Genomic DNA, 22450 nt, shown 5'->3' on the forward strand with positions numbered 1-22450 from the left:
ATCAGTTCAATTCTGAATAATTTACCCACATCCCTAGTAATGACACAACATGCGTCAATTCTGCTTTTCACTGTGTGAATAATGATGACACAATCAGGGAATCAGCACACAAAATATGTCATAGAGCATGTGTGTCTCAAGTCAGCAGATAGTTTTCACGTTTTAGTCAAATGTTAAATGATCTGTGTGTCGAATAAACTCACTGTATTCTGTTCCATACTGGTCAACATTCATACTACGATGTCCAACAGTCCATGCATGAAGGATATTAAATCAAAGCTAACGCACTCCTCTCAAAACACTGAGTCACCTCTCCAAACCGCCATCCACAACATAACAGAACAAGATTTTTCAGTATGCTCTTAAAAGCCTGAGTGAAACCTTTCTGGCTCAAATGGCTCATGTCTGTCTTGAATTATGAGCTCAACAAAACAAAATCCTCAAAACATGCAGTCTTTACCCAGAGGACACTGGATTCTAGCAGAGCATAAGATTTTTTTTTTTTTGAGATCCCCAAAATACATCTCTTTGTTTTATGGTCTGGTTGTATACAGAGAAACCTCTTACCAAAGTCACAGGCTTATGTTGTAAGAAAGACTGGAGGGGACAGAGTAATTTTAGAAGTATTGTTCTCCATTTGTGAGACATCGTGACAAAATTAAAGAGTGTTGTAGGATGTGTCCTAAAATGACAAGTGCATGTGATCATCAACCTAATTCTTAAGCACAGACATGTATTTTTTTAGCACGGCTTTTTAAATGTAAGGAACGTGTCAGGAAATCAATACTCAACTGGACAAGAATCCCTGTAACATCCTTCATGTTGAAGCGTTATTATGCAAGACACTGAATCCCTCTCATGTCTAGTTGTCATGTTTTTAAGCTGTTCTCACTATGAAGGAGGGCCAGAGAACCCAGGGGGTCTGTGAAGTCCATTGTTCCATGTCTTTAAAGGAATGCATGGTGCTTTGTGCATGTTTTAGCCCATTAACTGTGCAAATTGTGTATATTTTTTTATTATTCCTAACACTATTCCAAAACATATTGTAAGTTTTAAGATTAATTTCCCACCATCCACGCAGCCAACACTCAGTTAAAGGTGCAATATACGACATTCAGCCCCACTAGATGTCAGCAAATAACTATTTGCTATGTGAAGTTATAGTGAAGTAATGGCGTCCTGAACAGAGAATGAAGTCACACTCCCTCTGTGTGTGTTGTTATCCAAGCTCTTGGAAGCCAGTCCGACTGCATGTTAGTGCATGTGAGTCCCTCCCTGTCCTCCCGCGTCTGTCTTCAACATGCTGGGTCACAAACGTTCTCATATTACAAGTAAAGAGTGCACTAAAATATATATCTGAAAACATGTGTGGCAAGAAATAGGCAATAGTAACAGAATCTTGGTCCATATTTGATCAGCACCGCCTAGTTTGACAATTTGATCTGAGTTTCGTGAGCCGTGTGTTCAGATGCCACTTTCATTTTTTTTTCATATGTAATTGAGTAAATAACACACACATTTGTTTTGGTCTGAGATGCTGTTGCTCTAGTGCGACATCTAGTGGGGCTAATTGTCGTATATCGCACCTTTAAGGTTATGGTGACTGAAACAAACAAAAAGAAGAGGGTTTTCTCTGAGTCTATAAGAGCAAGTGTAAGGGACTGTCTAAAAATTATTAGGGGGGAAAGAGGTCAGAAAAGTGGGAGGTTTTTTCTTGATGATGGGAAGTGGGTCAATCTTTTTTTTTTATGTTTAGTCCTAATCAACTGGTAGCTCATAGGGGCAATATGTTCGTTTTGAGAAACACACAATACACTTGAATACTATGGATGATTAAAACATTATCTCCACCAACATTCGTTCCCAAATTCACAAAAAGGAAAAATTTTAAATATGTCATAATAAGTTGGCCAATGATATAATTCAAGTTAAGGATGACACATTGGGCCCAATTCATTCATTCTGTGTCAGTAATAAATGTTTGCTCAGCGGCTTTATATTAAGAAATACATTTGCAATTTTTTAATGTGTGATTGGTGGCTATATGAACATTATTGTTCCATTATCATGTTTTGGCATAGAGTGATGTACACCATCTTAAATTCTTTGTGCTTCAACTCTTTGAACCAATTCAGTACTGCTGTATTATTTTTCAAATCGGGGGTGGCCTTTTTTTTTTTTTAAGTCAAACATAACGTTAAACTCCCCTCCCCACCCTAATCATTTTCATACAGTCCCTAAGGCATTTCTCACATATTATGAGATATGAGACAAAACAAACAATGAATAAATACTTTGAAAAGTAATTTGAATTTGTTGTTTTTTGCATTAAAATCTCAGGTGTTGGAGCTTCACATCAGCTCCATGAATCAGTGCATGGAACTACAGGAATACACAAGATACAAAACTGGTAATAAAGTCAATTAATTTTCTGAAGTATAGTTAAGGTCTCTAACTTTATCTTTATGTAAAATCAAATTGTTTGTGTGCTTTGAAGATGGTCAGCAGTAATGCAAAAAAAGCTGATTTGTAGTTTCCTGTAAAACTATGCAAAAACAAAATAAAATTATTTTTCTTACAAATTTCAGACCATCTTTGTGACTTTGTGAACATGAGCTGGAACAGAGAAGCCAGCTCTATACTGTGATGTCACATACAGACAAAGTCTTTAGCGGTTTCACTGTGACTGATTTGGAGAATAGTAATGCCTACCATACACTGAAGAGTTTGAAAAGACTTTTAAAAGACTAAAGTCTGACGTCCTCTCACATCTAAAGACAATATGTCTTGATTTTGCAAAGACTGGGGATTATGCATAGTCACTATTTGCAAGACTACAACTTGATTCCTTTTGAGATTATTTCCCATCCTGCTTCTGGTGGAAATTTACAAGAAGAAAAACTGTGGAGCAGAAACAAAAGAAGCTTTTGGCCACATCTGCCCTTGTGTGTGCATTGGTTTGCTCTAAAAAAAACAGCCAAAAAGAAAAAGAGAAGCCACAACCCTGGTTGACAGAACAGGGACGGCAAGGAGCCCCCACCTTGTTTGCTATCTACCCGGTTTGCTGCTTCCTGTTTGGTGCTGGAGAGAGTGCACCTATTGGTTATTCACAATGTTCATATTATTTAATCTTAACTATTTGCATGAGCCAAGACTAAAAACTTCAAGTAATATCAAACATGTTTGATTTTATTGGAACGTCAAGACATGAAAAATACTTTATACAACTCGGACTGATGTTTTATATGACCACCTTACACCAAACGATCGAGATGACAGGAGCACACCACAAACAAATCTAGCAAAACACTTGTGATTTTATTCTGACATTGGAAATTTGTCTGTGACTGTGAAATTGCTTAAAAAGTTGTTTGGTATAAGGCCAGCATTAGTAACAACAAAATTTGCCTCAACCTCTGTGAGTGACAGTGGTTTCTGTCACAGTTTCCATAAAATGCGTCTCCGGTTTGCTGTTTCTTGTTTTGGTCAGTTTTTCTCCAGACGAGGCTGTCATACGAGTCCTAATAGTTTCAGTGAGTCAGCTGGCTGATAAAGTTCCATACAATTTTCATGTTTACAAGAATAAGTGCATGAGTCTGCTTTATACTTGATTTTGCAGATTGAAACTAACTGACTGGTTTAATATATTTTGGCTCTAAGGTGACCACCTCCTGACCTGCATTTACTTTCTCTGAACTCCCATTGGTCAAACCATTTGTATTTCCCACCCCAGTGCCCCTGAGCTGTACTCAAGAATTGACATGTTCTAGTTGACTGAGACTCATCAGTCCATCTAACTGGCACTCTGGTCCTGATGGGATTTTCAAGGGTGCCTGACTTTCCATGCTGCTGTACCGTAATGCCAAAAATGTTCCTAAATGTTTCCTAACTTGCAACACACCTGTTTCCTATTAACCACTCCAGGTTGTTTTAACCTAGTATCTGTTTTTTGACATTTTTTTGTTTATTCTTATTTTCTTCCTCAGTACTTCAACTACTATTTCCATGTAATCTTGTGTTGTGATCCGGTTTTATTTAGACTGTTTGCACTGCACATCTGAAGTTTGTAATGTTGTTAAGCTTGTTGTGAACCCATGGTGGAAAATGACTGTTACCCTGTTAATCATTAGTGGGGATCCAAACAAACAACCCATAACAAGAGCAAGACGCTAACAATCACATTTATTTGTTTTCATTTCTGTGTTTTCTCGCATTCAGGGAAATGTTCCTCTCAGATGAGTTTTTTCCCCTGCGTGACCAAAGTCTTTATATGTTTACTACTGGATTTTACTGAATGTGGCTGTTCTGCTTTATTAAACCCCATGAAGAACTTTTTCTTTGCCTTCCAGAGTGAGGCCAAAGATCAGAGCCTGTTGAGCTGGTGAGGACTCAGTGTCTTGCTGTCAAGGGGATTGAACCGAGGCTTTTTTGTTGAACATAATCAGTCTCATCCCAAACCACCTTGCAGCATCTTCATCATAACTCCTCATTATGACACATAAACTTTGCACGCGCAGGCTGTTTTCAATACTGTATTGTACAATATATGATGGTGGTGTATTTAAATGCAGAAACCCATCAAAACAGAAGTCAACACAACAAAAACAACCCCAGAAATAGTGGTGTCCTCCGGCTATTGTTGACTAAATTCATGTGAAAAATCAAAACCCTCAAATATGTCTCGGCTTGCAAATTAAATGGAAATGGCTGCCTCTATCCTCTGGCATTGGCACACAGCGACGGGCCACAGAATGACAAAGGAGAGCGAGAAACGGGAGAAACAGGAGGAGAGAGGGACGAGAATGAAGGAACCGGTACACCAAAGAACGAGCGAGACAGCGCGACTTCTATTACAAGAACATCTATGACATCATGCTTTACAGAAATTCCTCTCTGCCGTCACATGCGCTGCTGCTGCTGAGCTGAAATGAGACCCAGATGGTTAACAGGCCTGGCTTGGACCAACCTGGCAACCCAGGAGAAGGCGGGCGGCACATTCACCATCAGCAGAAAACAGTGTCAGTAGTCAAAGTCAGCAACACAGACAAAGAAAAGTCCGGCACAGAGACGCCGTCGGCCTACATCTTCAAACCAACATCATGGCTCAATTGTAAAGCAAACAGGAATGTCGATGTAAGATGTGGAGTGGTTTCGTAAATGTGGTGTCTTGTACTATAAGGGTCTGGTTTCTTCCTGCCTGTGTTTCCTCTCTCTCTGAGCTGCTGTCATGCAAGTGGGTTGTAGTATAAAAAGGAAAATAATCTGTTTTCTAAAGGCAGTCTTGCCTTGGCTGATCATGTGTCTAGACTCATTACAAGACTTATAAGCGGCTATAGTACTGATTTTAAAAATGCCTCCATGTGTTTGTGCTTTCAAATCTCTTCCACCATATTTATTACCGAACCTCTGAGTTCTTTAAAGATTTTTATATTCTGCACTCTCTCTATTTTTAGAGTTGTTGGAGTATGTGCTGCACAGACTGGGAAGAGAGCCAGTAGGCAATTGATACAATCATATCCTAATTCAGCTACCTTGTGGGTGGCAAACATGTCGGATCTTCCTTGCAAACATTTCTCTGTAGGTTTAATAAATGCCAAACACTTTGAGCGGAGCGCAAAGCAAGTGACTTTATGATGAAAGATGCACAGATTTCTAATCTACAAGACAAGATCGCTTGCTGAAATTACAAGTTTCTCTTTAAAAATGTCTTTCTTATCAAATACACATTACACTACGGCCAGATAAAAGCCCGCTGGCCGCAAGGACAGGCATGAGGAGGTGCTGCGCTCTGAAAGCACATCAAAAGTGTTAAAGAAACAAGACCGATTTAACCTCCAGCTGACTCGCCGCTATTATAAAACAGGACATCGCATGGCAGGGCGACAGCAAAAACAAAGTCGAAATTGAACAAGTGCAAAATTACATGTATGAGCAGCCGAGGCTACCATTTTAAACTCGCCTCAAAACCCACTTGGCAAGCAAAAGTTTCCCACAGTTCCCTTCACAGCCCATCAGTCAGGCCGGAGAGGAGAGGGGGCCTGACTGTCAGGGGTCAGTGCTACGCTGAACACGGAGAGAATATGAAGCAGCTGCCTGGGACAGGAGGGCCTGACGTGTCACTATATGTGTGTTTCTCAACCTTATTCATTCCTTCATATAACTGATTATGGCTCAACAGGTCAGACGTGATCATGCATCATCATGTTAAACAGCTTTTCGTTTGCATGTTTCATGAACATATTTGTAAGTCATGCAGTTACAGCTGATAGGAATGTGAAGGTTGCTGTTGCCAACACAAATGCCTCTTGACAAAATGATGGCAACCCTGCATGCAAAGCCATGGGAAATTGACTCTGTCTTACTTCCTTGATGCCTGCGGCCAGCTAGTGAAACCAACTACTCTCCCATATCCACACCTTACTCACTCACTCCTCTCTCAATATCTTCATGTCTTATAGCAGAGAGGAGAAATCCAGACAGATCATTAGCACCAACCACTCTGCATCCCCACTGCCAGACCGTATGGACCCACCGCTCAATGGAAACAACCCCTCCCCTGGGTCTTCTTTCATGCTAAGGTGTCAGGCCACCCTTATTATTTCCTCTTTGGGAGACAAGCTCGGTCTGGTTTTATCTGATGACACCGCTCACACACACAAAAAGCGAGATGGTGAAAGGGGGGCCTCCCACTGACAGCGAGATGGATGCCACAAGTGACAACCTTTTGTTTTAGTAAAATACACTCACATGCTGGCTTTGCAGGGGCGAAAGGCGGAGGCCAAGGGGAACAACTTGTTCACTTGTTCCGTTTGGTTGAGCAAACCGTGGCATTGTCGGAACTTGTTACTTTTCCAGGTTTGGTTCTCTGGAGCTCAGGGGGCTTGAGCTGTTGATATAAGCCCCCCACCCCTCACCCCCCCACCCTTGCTGTGTTGAAAATAAGCATCACAGCTAATACACTCGCTCCGAATAAAAACTTGGATCTGGCTTCAAATTACCTCGCGCTTTGTCCTCCTCCCTGAAAGGCTCTAAAGTGGCAGTTTATACTCTACGTGCCAAAAATGTCAATAAAACCGCCTTAATCACCCATCCAATCTGTAATAGCACCTGCTTATGGAAACACAACACGCCCCAGCAGTCTATCTCTCCAGCTGCAACGTTTCCTTCCTATTAAACCGCTACTACAGTCGGAAACACCGGTCAAAACGCAATTACGCATTCGGACAGGCGCACTTGTTTGTTGAAATGACTTCCTGCCCTTTTTTTCTATTCGGGAATTTAGTCAGGATGTTGATAAAAATCTGGGGTCTACAAAGTGCATAGAGTGTTGTTATTGAGCGAATTATACAGTCAGCAGCTTGGGAAATAACACTTAAAATTTCTTATTTTTCTAAGCAGGCAGGAAATATGACGCTATAAAGTACATTGTTTAAAAGATTTTGTGTATTTGGTTTAATATCTTTTTGGTGCCATTATGATAAAGATAATATATAACAATTTATTTAAACTATTTGCAATTTTTAGGCCTAAATTCAAATTAATTTTGTTATATTTTTTGCCAGTCATATGTTTTCTGTGCTTGTTTCAACACAAGTTTACTTTGTTTTGGAATTACATAAATTCTAATATTACCAGCAGAGATTGACAAAGATTGATTAATTTAAGAAGTAATTCAATCAAATACCTTATAGTATAATATAAACCTAAAATATAATTAAACCCTTGTTTGAATTTAAAAATCAGGATGTTTATTTTTGTCATTCAGGTGATGAGATTTCAGCTCGCGCTTGACAGACGAGGCCTTCCTCTCTCTGAGGTTTTATTTAACCACAATCAATTTAATTATACTCTAATTTAAGGTCACCACCTATTAATCTCGGCCTGTGGTTACGGCACAAACATTTCTTTGGACCAAAGACATTTGAAAATTAAAGAAATATATCTATTCAGAGGAGACTTAATTCTGTGTTTCATTCCCAGTGAGAAAAATATGTAAATATAAAATTCACGTGGGAGAATCAACAACTGGCTGGTGCGTAATTTTTGCGCGTAACGGCAGGACAAATGTGATCAGCAAAAATGACTTCTTTTAACAGCATCTATTAAATTAATCGAATATTATAATTAGTAAAGACTTATTTCAAATGCTAAAATTATTCCACAGTTAAACGACAAAAGAGGGGATGCCTTACCGACGCACTCGTTGGCTTCTCTGGCCGTGGCGCGCTGCCAGGGTCGGTCATAGTGGAAAGGTTTGCACCTGTCACACTCCGGTCCCGCCGTGTTGTGTTTGCACTCACAAACCAGATTCCCCTCTCTGTCCTTTACACACTTTGAAGCGTGTCCGTTGCACTTGCACCGTCCTCCGACCTGCAGGTCCGACACGGCGTAAAAGTAGGAGTCGCGGGCCAGCTCCGAGTCGTCCTCGTTCTCGTCTCCGAAAGTGTGAAGCCGGCTGAAGATCACCTTGATGTCGGTGGCCGTCACCCAGTCCTGCAGCACCGGGGAGTTGTCGAAGTCATGCGCCGACGGTCTGCCGTCCAACGTGCTGAAGGCGATGAGCCCACCTGTCAAAGGGTGCATGTCTGTGTGGGAGTCCGTGCAGATGGCTTCTTGCTCGTTCTGCTTGGTAATTGTCGCCTTATTCTGCCTGTTGTACATTTTCTTGCACTGAGTGGAATAAAACTGAAACGGCACCCAGGATTTGCCATAGTCCATGGACTTGTAGATTGCCATGGACTCAGGTCTAGGTGAGCAAAACTGCAGGCTCACATAGGTGACCTCAAACTTTTTACCCAGCGTCAAGGTGAGGGTGACGTTCTGCGGATACTGCACGTAGTTTTCAGACTGCCAGCAGGTGAGGTTGTGAGGGTTGTTGAGGTCTGTTAAATACGCAGGTGGATGGGACTTCTTGGGATCCCCGGCGTCACATGTGTGACAGTCCCTCGTCCTCTCCTCTCCCTTCTCGGTCACCACACAGTACCTGGCGGCCGGGGTGCCGCAGGTGCTGGATACGCGCACGTCCTTACCAAAGGCTGAGTTCACGAAGTCGGGGATGCATCTCCGAGGGTTCCCGTTCTCATCATAGCACGGGTCTGGAGGGGAGGACTGTGCAGCAAACATGCTCAGCCCGTATCCTCCAAAGACCCCCTCGGTCAGCGCAGAAACTGTCACCAAGGTGACCCAAACCTCCAAAATCCTTTGCATTGTAATCCGTGCACCGCAGTGACTCTTGCGCTGAAATGTAATGAAGACAAAAGACGATTAAAATAATCAGAATTAATAAAACGTATTATTACTGGCAATATTAAAGACAAGCACAAAACAATAACACACTTAAATTATGCTCAGAGAGAGAGATGGAAAACTTGGACGCACTAGTGAAGCGTGTAACATAGCTACTAAATGTGTGTGAACAATTCTTACGAGGCAAAGAAAACTCCACCCAGGACACTACCTCGAAATAAACTCCTCAGTCTGAAAGTGTAGCAGAACTCCTAAGAATTTGGAGAACAATCTATCCCGTTTACGCACGAAAAACTACTGCTATGGTTCAGCTTTTCTCCCCCCTATTTGAAATTCCCAAATAAAAATAAAAAATATGGCAAATGCCCAGCTGGCTCTGAGTCTCCCTGCCTCTGTCTGTCCACTCAGTCACACCTCTGCCCACCTCTATCTCTGTCTGTCCCATTCCCTCTCTGTTATAATAGAAAAAAGGGGGTCCGCTCATTCAAAGGAGAGGAGATGGAGCCTTTTGGGTGTCTTTGCGGAGGGAGAGAGAGTAGCGACATCTTCCGGTAGATTATTGGCACTACATGTTAAAAATGCACTGGGTTGCGCATGCATTGTGATTAGAAGATACAAAAAAGCTAGAGCAACAAATTTATTTATAGTAAAATGCAGCAGATTATTTGGTGTCACTGATGAGTTATAAAAAAGAAATTATAATGATCAATTGCCCAACTGACTGCAGGTTTTTAGATAAATCATCAAGCCATATCTTTATGATCAGCTGATGTGTTTAAAGGAAATCAACTGCTGTCTTGTAACCTCAAAGAGGAAATATCCAGGGTGGTTGCAAGTAACTGGCCTACAACAATTGTTTAAAAAATAATTTTGTGTGTGTAATTGTGCAGCATTTGCAGGGGGAAGTAAATGTATTTCCTGATGAGCACATTGTCCTTCTGCTCAAACAGATGCATACACTAAACACTATTTCAACCCTTTCATTTGGAAGAACTCAGAAACATAGAAAAACATAGTTAATCAGATTAAAGCGTTGTTTTTTCCCAGATGATCAATTTGAAAAGTGTGTGAAATTAAGTAGTGTTAGCAACAACCGTAATCACCCCTCTCCACTCAAAATGTGTTTTGCTTAACTTGGATGTTTGTACTTCACTGTGCAGAGTGTATGATATATGTGCAGAGTTTGACACTAGAGGGCCAATCATGGTCCAATGTGCAACCTCCATGTGTATGTACACTGAAAATGGGCTTTTCAGTGAAGTAGCAGACTAAGCTTTTGAAATGAATAATACATAGATTCTGTATTTTTCAATGAGGAAGAAGGAGGAAATGTGATTATAAGAATTTCTAACAAGGCAATTGAACTTTTTTGTGGAAAAAAGCATCCCTGAGGATACTGACATTTGATCAATGTAAACTTATTAGTCCCAAAAAACAATTTTTTAAAAATAAAATCTCTTAAAAAAAAGTTAAACCTGCCAAAATATCAGCATTTCCTTCAGCATGAGTGTTGTTTTCCATGAAAGCAGAATGTTGAATTCAACATGTGGGTACAAAGTTGCATGACAGCAGTAATAGACTTAACTGCCCTATAAATGTTTCCCACTGAAACTCTGACACCCCTAAAGCATTTCAGTATCACCTAGGATACAAAACACATTTAGTATGTTATATTTTGCTTCAGGTCATTGGTCAATATTTTTTTTCAAATGATCTTGAAAGAAAAATGGTGAAACAAACTATTTCAACAGAGCAAAAGTAGCTTATCATTTCCGTCTTAAGTTCAGTATTTCTCTGCACTGCACTATCAAATCCAGACAAGCCATATTGTTCTAACAAGCTCTAATGTGTCAAATGAGGTTCGTAAAATAAAAGACTCCTCCTACAACATCAGTAGAATGTCTTATGTCATGCACCTCAGCATAAAGACTCATTCAGTTCCTGTTTTGCAGCACATGCTCTCTTGACTCTGCAGTTAGAGGGTCTATTTTTGAAAAACACCAACACAGGAGGATGTGGTCTTTGTATTGTTTCCCCTTGCTGGTGTGCCTCCGCTGCGGTTGATATGAGATGATCTAGGATACTGATAATTGCAACTATAGGTAAGATTTATATCTCTCTCTGCTGATCAATTCTTTATTTTGCCTCTGTTGTATATTTCTACTCATTTACAGTATGTTCCATGCATCTGTATTATATGTCTAAAGCCTGTTATAAGTTAAACAGAAAGGCCATTTCATATATTTTACCATTTCATATATTATCTCTGTAGTAGGAACAAGACTCTGTTTCACCACTTCCATCAGATATACGGTTACTGCAAAGTGTTTTTCAACCACTGCAGATTTCCTGTTCCCCTTCTTTTAAAAGCTGCTGAAAGCTGTTGTCAGTGCACTTACTATTGACACAACATACAGCATGTTTGGTGAAGTATTAAATGATTATTGAGGAATTGAAAAGAGTCTCAGTTGTATCATTTTTGCTTAATTGAAAGCAAAGGTAATGAGTATGACCAAGGTCTCTTTAAAGTCATTTGGGAAGCTGCATGTCATCCACTTTGAGCATCATGCCTATGTCACCTCTAATTCCCCTTCCTTGTCTTTCCTTCTTTGCTCCTCTTTAACATGTGCAATTGAAGCAGCACTTACTTTAAAATAATCTTAATGTTTCAACAAGTCCCTGCAGAGATCAGTATTGTAACATTGTGGCATTAACAGTCTGCATTGGCAGGGTTGGACAATACAGCCTGACTGTATACAATGGAGCAAACACCTGCTTCCTCAGTAGACAATTGACAGGCTTGCTTGTTGAAGCTAGATATGCCAGGTACTGCAAAGCACAGAGCTACTGTCTGTGTTGCCCTGCCACAATAAGATACAGACCTCATGCTTGTCTTCATTGTTTAATATACTGTACATATGTTGTCATTTTTTGTTTTACAGGTAGGGAGTTCAAACTTTATCGACTATTAGACTAATACAACAATCTTGGTTAAATATCATCACCTATAGCCAGTTAGAAAGCCAGCTGAAAGTGGCTGAAATAGCTGAAAGCAAATGGTTGAAATAGATAGCTAAGTGGTAAACAGTTGAAATAACTAGCTAAAAGTGATGAGTAAATAGTTGAAATAGCTAAATAATGGATAAAAGGTTTAAATGTTAGCTAAAGGTAATGGATAAAAGGCTGAAATATTTAACTAAAGGTAATGGATAAAAGGCTGAAATATTTAGCTAAGATAATGGATGAATGGTTGAAATGGTTAGCTAACAGCAATGAATAAATGGTTGAAATGGTTAGCTAAGGTAATGGATGAATGGTTGAAATGGTTAGCCAAGATAAAGGATAAATGGTTGAAATGTTTAACTAAGATAATGGATAAATGGTTCAAATGTTTAGCTAAAGTAATGGATGAGTGGTTGAAATGGTTAGCTAAGATAATGGATAAATGATTCAAAATGGTTAGATTTAAGTGGATAAATGGTTGAAGTGGTTAGCTAAAAAATAATGGATAAATAGTTGAAACATCTATCAGTCAGCCACAGTTCAATTCAATTGCATGAAAAAAATACTGTAACAATATCCACGGTCATATAATTCATAGTGCTAAATAACATCCAATTTAAAATTAGCTCAATTAGCAATGAACACATTTGAACATGTGTGATGGTGTTGGAGTACTTGAGTTCATCTGATATGGCTGTGAGGTTATATCCGAAACAAACCACTGCTCTATCATAATACTGTGCACACTCTTTATTCAATTTGCAGTATATTTTAACTAGAGTAGCTGCAGTTTCTTCAGTTTCTTCCCCTGTCCTGTCTAAAGAAATCTGTGAAAGGATCAGTTTTAATTTATATTGCGTTAATGGTTCCAGGAAGGCCCTTTCCTGTTTTGATGGGCACAGATGACCCCAGTTTTCCAGTCGTGCCACTTCATACATTCATCACTGGTCACAGTGACACATCTGCCACAGCTGGGGACAATTATAGCTTCCGTATGCAACATCCCGGAGGCCAAATACAGTGAGGAGTCCCAGGAGCAATATTATAATTGAGAAGGATATATCATGGCAGTCTGAGCATGAGTTTAAAGTTATTGAAATTAATGACAAAAGACACTGGAGCAGGCCCTGTCTTGGAAAAATGTGCTTACTGGTTCAAGCCTTTAATTACCCCAATGAAATGTTTTTGTTTCTAAAAATGTCCATTTCATTGTGTGGTCAGTGTGGTTTTAGTTGTTTGTCCGTCAAATGTGTGTGCACCCTAACCACAGGTATTATGTGATCCTAATTCCAGAAAATCTGCGTTAAAATCTGTTTTCGCTACTTGATTGGGTTTTGTACCTTGAGTGTCATTTACATTCATTACTCTAAAACACTTACATACTAATAAAACTAAAAAGGATCAAATAGGAAGTTGTCCTTCTGTAAGATTCATTTCCATGCCAGGCTTGAGTCATACCAAATCTGGAGTCAGCAGCTGATTTTTTGAATGAAAAAGTAGAAGTTGCGGTTGCTTTTTTCGACCAGCTCATCTCCGGTCCACTCATGCAGTCTGTGAGTCACTGGTCTTGGTAGGAAGTGGCAGTCTTTATGCTGTGCACTAACACTGTTGCTGTGGACATTTGTATTTGCATCTGAGTTTGTGCGAGTGAGCCTTTTACTCTTGACTGCGTTTGATTCTCTGAAAAGGAAGAATAATGAATATAACGTGTTGGCAACAGCACTAACAGGAAGTTTGGACTACTGAGGACAGATAATATATTGTTTTACCGGAACACAATAATAGTGTGTAATTCTTCTTCTATTTTTGGCCTTCCTGTCGGTTTATCATCTGTATTTTTCCATCGATGTTGTGATGCCCCTGCAGAAGACGATGCAGAAGATGGAGCAGACCTCATGCACAGAGGATCGTATCCAGCATGTTCTTGAACGCTGCCTGTGTGACCTCGGTCTTGACACCCCTGACAAACAACTCTGGAATGGTAAGACCCAATCACCAGACTTGCTTTTAACTGTAACATAAAAACCATACTCAAAATATGGATTCAGATAACATAAACTGGGTCCTCTTAGTCTGTCAAAGGACAGAATATAAGCTACATCACATAACAATATAATATAAAAACAGAATATAACCTGTTTAATGTAAACTATTTAATCATAAAAACACACAACTAGCAAACTGTTTGGGAACATATTGTTCATCTTATAGAGTCAAATGGGAATTGAAAGTAGTGACACACAGAATGAAGGAGTGATAGAGTGACAGACGGCATGAGACAGTATCATGTTGGTTTATATGTAAGATCAGTTTCGAAATATTTACTGAAACAGCTTCATTCAGAACTTACGCAACAAGAGAGAGTGACGTAATCCTATGGCTGTCAATAAGCATCTTGACTGAATACTTTTCTGAAACTTTTCATGTGTATTTTACAAATGTGTTTACTGCCTTTCATCAGAATGAAACCTAAAAGGAGAAATAAGCAGGTTGTTTGTTTTGTCTCTCTGACTAGCTGGGCTGTGTATAAGCCGCTGGTGCTTAGAGGAACTGGTGAAGAGAGATCCCCACAACTTCCTCATCCTCCTGCAGAAAATTCTGAGGAAAACAAAGGAGGTAAAGAGCTGAAAGATCAACATCATTTTCCATATAATATGAGGAATGAAATTGTGTTTCAGTTCAGGATTCATTTTCTTATCTTTTACAGGTGCTAGAAAAGTGCCAGTATGAACTGGTGGTGCCTCTGACTCTCCTGTTCTCTTCAACCCTCCTAAAAGTGAGTGGGTGTCATTTATCATCAGTAGAGGAACGAGCACAGACTCTTTTTTTTTCAGTTTTGGGGAGAAGTTCTCGATATTAATTGCGCAATAAAATGTGTTTCATTTTGGAAGTCAGTTGTTTCTTCTCTGACTCTTGCAGGCTCCTTATGTGGCTCCAGACTGCAATGTGCTGCAGGAGGCCTACCTGTTGTTCCATGGTTTCCTGTCCTGGCCTGATCCATGCTGCTCTGCCAGTAAACGCCTGCTGAATATCATCCATCAGGAGCTCAGAGCACCAGGTAGCACTGAAAAAAGGCTGAATGCCACCTCACCGCTTTCCTTCAACAAAGGGAGGTTTTGTTGTTGCTCAAGTAGTTTATACACTGTTCATGTATCACTGTGTCCATATGGGGGCGATGTTTACCCGCACAGATATACTAAGCTATCTGTCTACTTTTGCTCTAGGTATTTCCTTTCAAAGACTGGTGAGGACTGAGCAGGGGTTTCCCCCTGAGATTCCCAGCTCTAAAACTTTGTAAGTTCCTTCCTTCACTGAGAAAAAAATATTTATCCTGATCAATTTTTTTCTCATCTCCAATTCTGTTTTTATCGTAATAAACAAATAATTGTGCAGCTCCCAGTAAAAAGGTAAATAGAAAACATTAAACAAACTTGTGTTTCTGCTTCCAGATTGACATACAGTCTAATTTCAACATTAAGTGGTGACATACTAGATCTAGACATATAGATATAATCAGGATGTACACAAGCTTGAAAAACTTTCTGTTATTTTTACCAGTGATGTGGGTGTATGTGTCTTCCACTAGGACGGTGCTTTTATTGAGCCCAGATGAGGACGTCCCTCCAGAGGTCCAGTCTGTCTCCGAGCAGCTGAGTAGCACCCAGCAGTCAAACAGAGACGTCACCGTCACCCTCATCCTGCACGGCTTTCAGGCTGCGCTGGGCACCAAATATGACCTGCATGCGCTCCGCATTGCCCTGGAGGTAATCAACCAACACTGTGCCTCTTTGTCGATGCACAATTCCTCTTTTTCTTTTAATGTGTCTTCCTCAAACGTCTTCCCTAGTTTCTTCCTAAAACAAACCCTGCATTGTTCCTCCAGGCAAAGCAGCCTGCAGAGCTGGAGCAGCTCCTGGAGGTAATGACTGACAGCATGGAGACGGCAGCCACCACAGCAGATCTCAGCACAGCTAAACAAGGTCTACAACGCAGCATGGAGAGGCTCAGAGAAAGCCTTGCTGTTCCTGCTTCTGCTGACTGCCACTCAGACACTGGTAAGAGAGAAAATACAAATATAAAATGTCAAGAACAAACTAGATAAGTGACTGAAGTGTTGATTTTGAACTTAAAACTCTAAATCCCATGTCCAGGCTGTTGTAATGAGGAAAAGAACTTATTTCCTGTTGGGACAGAGTTTGTTTGCTAAACCTGTTTTTCAAGATTGAGCTCAAACAGCAGTGCTTCCTTAACCTCCGCATCACCTCCTCTCATTAGGAGCTGTTGAGACTTTCATGCTGCCCTTCCCCAAATGTCACAAAAGCTCCTGGGAAAACGACAACTTTGGTAATTAGTCAAGTTTGAACAGCTCAACACATATATTCAAACTTTTTTTTCCACTTAAATTTCACTCCTATCATCTTTTCTACCTGATGTACATCCTCATGTCTTTCTGCTCTAATTAAGCTCTTTATGTTCATCCAGATATTCTGAATGACATCCTCGCAAGAGAGTATGACCTGGATTCACCTCCAGACTGTTTCCTCAAAACAACAATGGAAGAGGATGATGATAATAATATTATTGACACCAGTGTGGATGAGGAAGACGAGGTGGAGGGAAACAAAGCAGATCACGACTTTCAAAACCACCGCATCTCCACCACATCCTCTTCTTCAAGGGACTCTGTGCTCTCTGGCCACTCTCTGTCCTCCAGCTGGTCTGTGGTCTCTACACCGTCTGGCTCATCCGGTGTAGAGAGCGACTTCAGCGAGGACACGGGACATGAGGACACAACGGAAGGACAGGACAGCCAACCAAAGCCTAGAAAGAAACCCAAAAAGAAATCCAGGTCCCTCTTAGGCGTTGAGCGCTTCTCCTTACTTTTCAAGGCTCCCCGCAGCCCTAACATTTGCCGCCGTGCCCAGAGCATGGGCTTCCATGATGATTACGCCAAAGACTTTCAAAGGACTGGGCCACAGCTCAAATACAAGTCCATGTCCAGACAGGTTCGGCCTCTGCAGGCACCCACTGCATCTACATTTGATCCTCTCTCCCCCCAGAAGCATGTGTGCATCCGCAGGAGGCCAATTCTAAGCTGCGACGAGGGTGATGTGGCAGAGGTGGTCACCCTGTTGCGAGTGGTGGTGTTTGGAGGTGACAAAGAGGTTGGCAGGCTGGCCAGAGCATACAAAGACCTACAGCAGAAAGAGAGTAAACGTCCCCGACTCACCAAGCAATGCAAACTGCAGTTTTACTTTGTTCCCACCAAAAGGAAAACTACAGGAAGCCCAGGAGGAGCACACACACCAACCGAGGGTCCGGCAGGAAGTTCAACTAAAGCTGTGGTCAGTCTTTTACTTGTATATGTAAATATATACTTGCATAGATAATACATTACCACTTTCTAATGAGACACCCTTTATAAGGGTTGTATAAGATGTATAATTAAATGTTGATAAAACATTTACTAATTCTTTATAGATAAGTTATAAGCCATGAATTACTTTTGAGTTGCCAGGTTGTGACTCTGGCTTGTGAGTCATTAATAGTCATTAATAATAAGTAAGTAAGTAACAGATGTCTGACTTTCTAATAAACCATCAGAAAGTTACAGTTGTAATGTTAATAAATCATTAATAATAAGGGTCAAAGATTTTCACAGAAGTCCATTGCATGTTTCAATAAGCTGTTAAGAAACGTGGGGCACTTTTCTAGTTCTAGGTCAACCCAAAAGTTTTTCAATTAATGGATTATAAATGTTTAGCAAATGGTGTATTAACTCTTAATAAAGTCATTATAACTTACTGTTACACCTTTTATAAATCATCATTAGATAGTGTTACATATAATACTGTAATATCTTACCATGCACAGAATTGTTTTCATAGATTCTAATAGCATACTGTAATGACATGAAATTTTATTAATGTATTTAATTGATTGAGGTATTAATACCTTTTATTCCCTCATTCTGACAGGAGTCTACCGACAGTGTACAGGAGGACAGTACAACTGATATAGCCCAGATGTTGGGCATGATGGATCCCTGGTATGAGCGGAACGTCCTCAGTCTGCTCAGTCTGTCCTCTGACGTCCTTTGTCAGGTACCTTTCATACTGGTATCACCGCCTCACTCTGTTCCGTTCATCAACACAATAAGACAAGACAGTAGCTCAAGTGACAAGTGAGTGAAAAGAGGCTTTCAAGTTGCATTATGGGAAATGAAGGATCCAGTATCCATATTTAAAGCTTGATTTGAAATAAGGACTAAAAGTCGTATAATCTAGGCCTCTGCTGCATCAATTTAGACTGTTCTTTCATTTAATGTGTCTCTCACAAGTCCACCAACTTTATGGGGGTGAAATACTAAACGGCTGGTGCAGACTGATGGTGGAGAAATTGGTGAATACTTTTTAAGATAAGATTAAGAGAAAGACTTTATAGTCCCAGAGGGAAATTTGCCTTGGACACACAATGCTGCTGCTGTAATTCAATATTACCACACATCATACATCTCATAAATAGTTGTCATAGTTTATAGGCTGTATTCACGGACATTCATGTGTAAATTCATAAGTGTATTCCCTGTGACCCAGGCTAAGGAAAGTGATGTCTCAGTGAGCAGTGGCAGCATGGATCGTCTTCCTCTGCTGGCCGATTTGGTGCTTTATTACTGCAGAAATGCGGACCAGCCTGTTCTGGTGCAGCTCTACCAGGCTGAGGTCAGAGGAGCACCACACACACACACACACACACACACACACACAGAGTCTCTCACTCCAGTAAATGCATATGTGAAAGGACACAGTGAAAATCAACTAAATCATATTGGCATCAAACTCTCACTCGCTCACAGAATTAATTTTTTTCTTCCGCCACACAGCTGACCCTGGCTGGAGGAGAGAGGAGAAAGGAAGTGTTTATTCACTCTCTGGAGCTCGGGCACACTGCTGGAACCAGAGCTGTTAAGGCTATGGGTGAGTCATACTCTGACAGACGTAACCAGACAGCCGCCACACACACACGTACACACACCTACACACACACACACACACACACACACACACACAAACATATGTACAGTCTGATGTGTTCTTTATTCTTTTTGTAGGTGCTGCAAGCAAAAGGTTTGGAATTGATGAAGAACGGGAGGCTGTCCCTTTAACACTAAATGTTGCCTACAACAAGGTATTGTTCCTGCTTTGACACCCACAGATTTCCTGCTATACAAACAATAACACATATATAAAAGTTCACAGCCAAAGCTATTTTTAAATCTGCTGTGTCTACGTATGATTACAGGTGGCTGTTAGTGGGAGGAACCAGTGGACCAAGACAGAGATGGTTTGCACATCTATAAATCTTTACAAAGCCTGCAGGAAAACTGAGCAGTTAGGTTTGTGACATTTTTTTCACCATGTGCCAGATTTGAATTGAATTTTGTTGTGACCTTTTTTGTCTTACGTTTGCTTTTGTCTACATTGTGGTTTCTAAGCAAATCAAATCTTGTTTGTCTAGATTCAAGAGTAGAAAGTCTGCAGCTGACGATGACAGAAGTCCTGAAGAGGCAGTGCTCCAAGTCTAAAAAGAGCTACAACCAGGTGAAGGGTGGTTTTACGCATTCAAACTAACCACAATCTCACACACCCCCTCCCTCTGAAATACTCCTTCCTCACACTTCTTCTTTCTCCAACTTCCCTCTGTCAGCACATCTCAATGTCAGAGGTGAAGGTGGACAAGGTGCAGGTGAACGGTGGAGATGATGGGACAACTTTTTCTGTGTGTCTGGATCAGGATGAGAAGAAGTTCATCCAAAGTGTCACCAGGTATAACAAAGCATCACTGCTGACTAGTCACAAAAGACTTTAAAAAAGGGAAATATTCCTCCTACATTTTTCCAGTGGTGGAAGAGGTATTTTAATCAAATTAAAAGTACCAATACCACAATGTGAAAATACTCCATTACAAGTAAAAGCCCTGCATTTAAAATTGGACTTAGGTCAAAGTACTGAAGTATGAGCAGCAAATGTACAAAAGTACCATAAAGTCTCAAGTAAAGGTTCTGTGAACAAATGGCCCTGTGACTGATTCATCAATAGGTACAGTAGTTAGACAGTGTAGTGCAATGATTCCCAATCTAGGGGTCGGGCCATGAAAGGATCACAAGATAAATCTGGGTTGTCATGAGATGATTAATAGGAGAGGAGAGAAGAATTTTTGCTTTTTTTGAAATATGGGGTCATTTTACCCTCTTTGAGTCTCTATATGAAACCATGTGAGAAGTTTAGATGGGGAATCTGTCTTTGATGGAATTACTAACAAACCATAGACAGCTGAAATGTGACAAGAGGCCCTAACTACACACTGCTTTTTTGTGAGGGGTCATAAGCCAAAAAGGTAGGGAGCCACTGCTTTAACCTCTGACAATGTGTTGTATTTTATGAGTTTATCAAGTGCTTTGCAAGTAAAATCCTATTTGAAACATAACTAGAAACCACAGCTGTCAGATAAATGTAGTATAGTAAAAAGTATTTCCCTCTGAAATGTGGAGTAGAAGAGTGGAAGTATAGAGTGGCACAAAATGTAAATATTCAAGTAAAGTACAAGTACCTTGAAATTGTACTTAAGCACAGTATTTGAATAAATGTACTTGGTTACCTCTCATCACTTCAGATCTATAATGTTACAAGTGAGTCATAGCCTCTGCATGCATTAATCAGACACACATGTAGCAGTGATGCTCTGTCTTGTCTGCAGGTGTGAGGTGTCTCTGTGCTGTAAACCAGGAAGCAGTTCAGACTGGAGGTGCTACAAAACCTCACCAGGCCAAGTCCAGCCTCTGCACCCATCCTACTGCTCTCTGCTCTGCCTTCCCATCACCTCTTTCACCTCATGTCCCTGACACAGGTCATACTGCATTCAACCATGGAAGTGATATATCATTTACACAGGCACGTAACACAGGATGGACACTTAATGTGGTGCAGAGATATACTGATTACTTGATTACTATTGTGTACGTTCTGTTGAGGTATAACAGAGTAAAACCCTTCTTTAATAAAATAAGCTATTTATTTTGACTTGATAGCACTGAGAACCTGTTTTTTTATGTTTCAGAAAATATACATTTTGTCATGTTTTTATATAGTTTGTCACACGACTGCAATAAAATCATATTGCAATCAGCTCTGTCTTTTTTTTGTCACTATGTAGACAGTGACTGCCTTTTCTGGACTTCCTCTGTTATTCACACCCTGTCTCACACAGTAAACCAAAGTAATACCTGCCATTAATGAGTTATTCCGCTAACATGTAGCAGCAGTAGATGATCTTCATTCATTTTCAAATTCCTCTTCAGACATTTACAAGAGCAGAAGCTGCGGTGGTAAGTTCTGCATTATTGCAGACAATGTAACTTAGTTCATTTGCATTAGGGTGGTTGTTTGGTTGTTCATAGTAACATTTAATATAGTGTATTTCCACTTCATCGCAAACAGCACAACAATGTATCAGATGATGTTTCTATTGTCTATCTTAGACTTGCGCAGATGGTTTGTGTTTGTAATCATTGTTCACATGAAGTTTTGTCAGTTTTTGGGCCCCTAGAAAAAAGTTTTAACCTCAGTAATTAATTTCAGAGTTTTAAGGACAAATGCAACATGGTCATCTTTGAACTTTTACTGACAGGAGATAACAACATCAGGCATGACAGACTGAAATCTGTTGAAAGTGAATATGGCAGATTTTCTTTGTTTTCATGGTTGAAGCCCATGTTGCTGAAAGTGTGACTATCTTGAAATTCACACAATGGTTGATACCACGGGTAGGTGCTTTCATTTCCCCTTAGATTATTTTAAATTGTTCCATTAAAAAAACTTGCTTTGCTGGTTAAAGCTTGGACCCTCGGAGTGGCAGAATGTAATAACAATGACAATGGAATGTTGATGATACTGATATTCATTTTTAGCTGATGTGGCTCTCTCCTCAACTGTGGAGTTCAGCCTGTAGTGCTTCCCAGAAAGGTAGCAACAACTGAATAAGGCACCTAAAGGCAAAAAAGTTTGAATGCAACCAATAATATAATTAATTATTTATAACATGTCATCTTTGTGGAGAAAAAAGTAACATTTACCAGTACTGGCACCAGTACTTTCAAAAAAAGGTTTGACATTTTTGGAAATAATCTTATTCACTTTCTGGC

General features: G+C 40.2%; 2 protein-coding genes across 5 annotated transcripts in view; one reads left to right on the forward strand and one right to left on the reverse strand.

Moving 5' to 3' along the window:
- The window catches only part of ntn1b (netrin 1b), a 45396-nt gene extending 35553 nt beyond the window's left edge, over positions 1 to 9843 (reverse strand). Inside the window, exons 1-2 of one of the 3 annotated variants that reach the window (XM_067570269.1) lie at positions 9458 to 9843; positions 8193 to 9237 (exon numbers count right to left, since the gene is read on the reverse strand). In XM_067570269.1, coding sequence (XP_067426370.1) covers positions 8193 to 9207 — 1015 coding nt within the window. In that variant the 5' untranslated portion in view covers positions 9208 to 9237; positions 9458 to 9843. Of the gene's footprint in view, positions 1 to 8192; positions 9238 to 9336 lie in introns of all 3 variants that reach the window. The other 2 variants (XM_067570268.1, XM_067570266.1) reach the window with 2 other exon arrangements.
- Positions 9844 to 11179: 1336 nt separating this feature from the next.
- Positions 11180 to 21426, forward strand: LOC137167985 (phosphoinositide 3-kinase regulatory subunit 5-like). 2 transcript variants are annotated; one of them, XM_067570374.1, is made up of 18 exons: positions 11180 to 11348; positions 14116 to 14230; positions 14765 to 14865; positions 14957 to 15025; positions 15169 to 15307; positions 15474 to 15543; positions 15836 to 16013; positions 16133 to 16304; positions 16525 to 16593; positions 16732 to 17594; positions 18228 to 18353; positions 18846 to 18971; positions 19133 to 19226; positions 19361 to 19437; positions 19552 to 19645; positions 19768 to 19850; positions 19957 to 20075; positions 21007 to 21426. In XM_067570374.1, the coding sequence occupies exons 2-18, from the start codon at positions 14122 to 14124 to the stop codon at positions 21149 to 21151; spliced, it is 2634 nt and encodes an 877-aa protein (XP_067426475.1). In that variant the 5' UTR covers positions 11180 to 11348; positions 14116 to 14121; the 3' UTR covers positions 21152 to 21426. The 2 variants fall into 2 exon arrangements, with proteins under 2 accessions (XP_067426475.1, XP_067426476.1); XM_067570375.1 differs by lacking the exon at positions 11180 to 11348 and adding an exon at positions 12952 to 13269.
- The last annotated feature ends 1024 nt before the right edge of the window (positions 21427 to 22450 follow it).

This window comes from Thunnus thynnus, chromosome 17 (assembly GCF_963924715.1).
Source record: "Thunnus thynnus chromosome 17, fThuThy2.1, whole genome shotgun sequence".
NCBI lineage: Eukaryota > Metazoa > Chordata > Actinopteri > Scombriformes > Scombridae > Thunnus > Thunnus thynnus.

What these genes read in the sequence shown, in the direction of transcription:
- LOC137167985 (XM_067570374.1), top strand. Translation starts at nt 14,122, where the DNA reads ATGCAGAAGATGGAGCAGACCTCATGCACAGAGGATCGTATCCAGCAT. An exon ending in TGACAAACAACTCTGGAATG is followed by an intron (nt 14,231 to 14,764) that starts GTAAGACCCAAT and finishes CTCTCTGACTAG; the next exon opens with CTGGGCTGTGTATAAGCCGC. An exon ending in TTCATCCAAAGTGTCACCAG is followed by an intron (nt 20,076 to 21,006) that starts GTATAACAAAGC and finishes TCTTGTCTGCAG; the next exon opens with GTGTGAGGTGTCTCTGTGCT.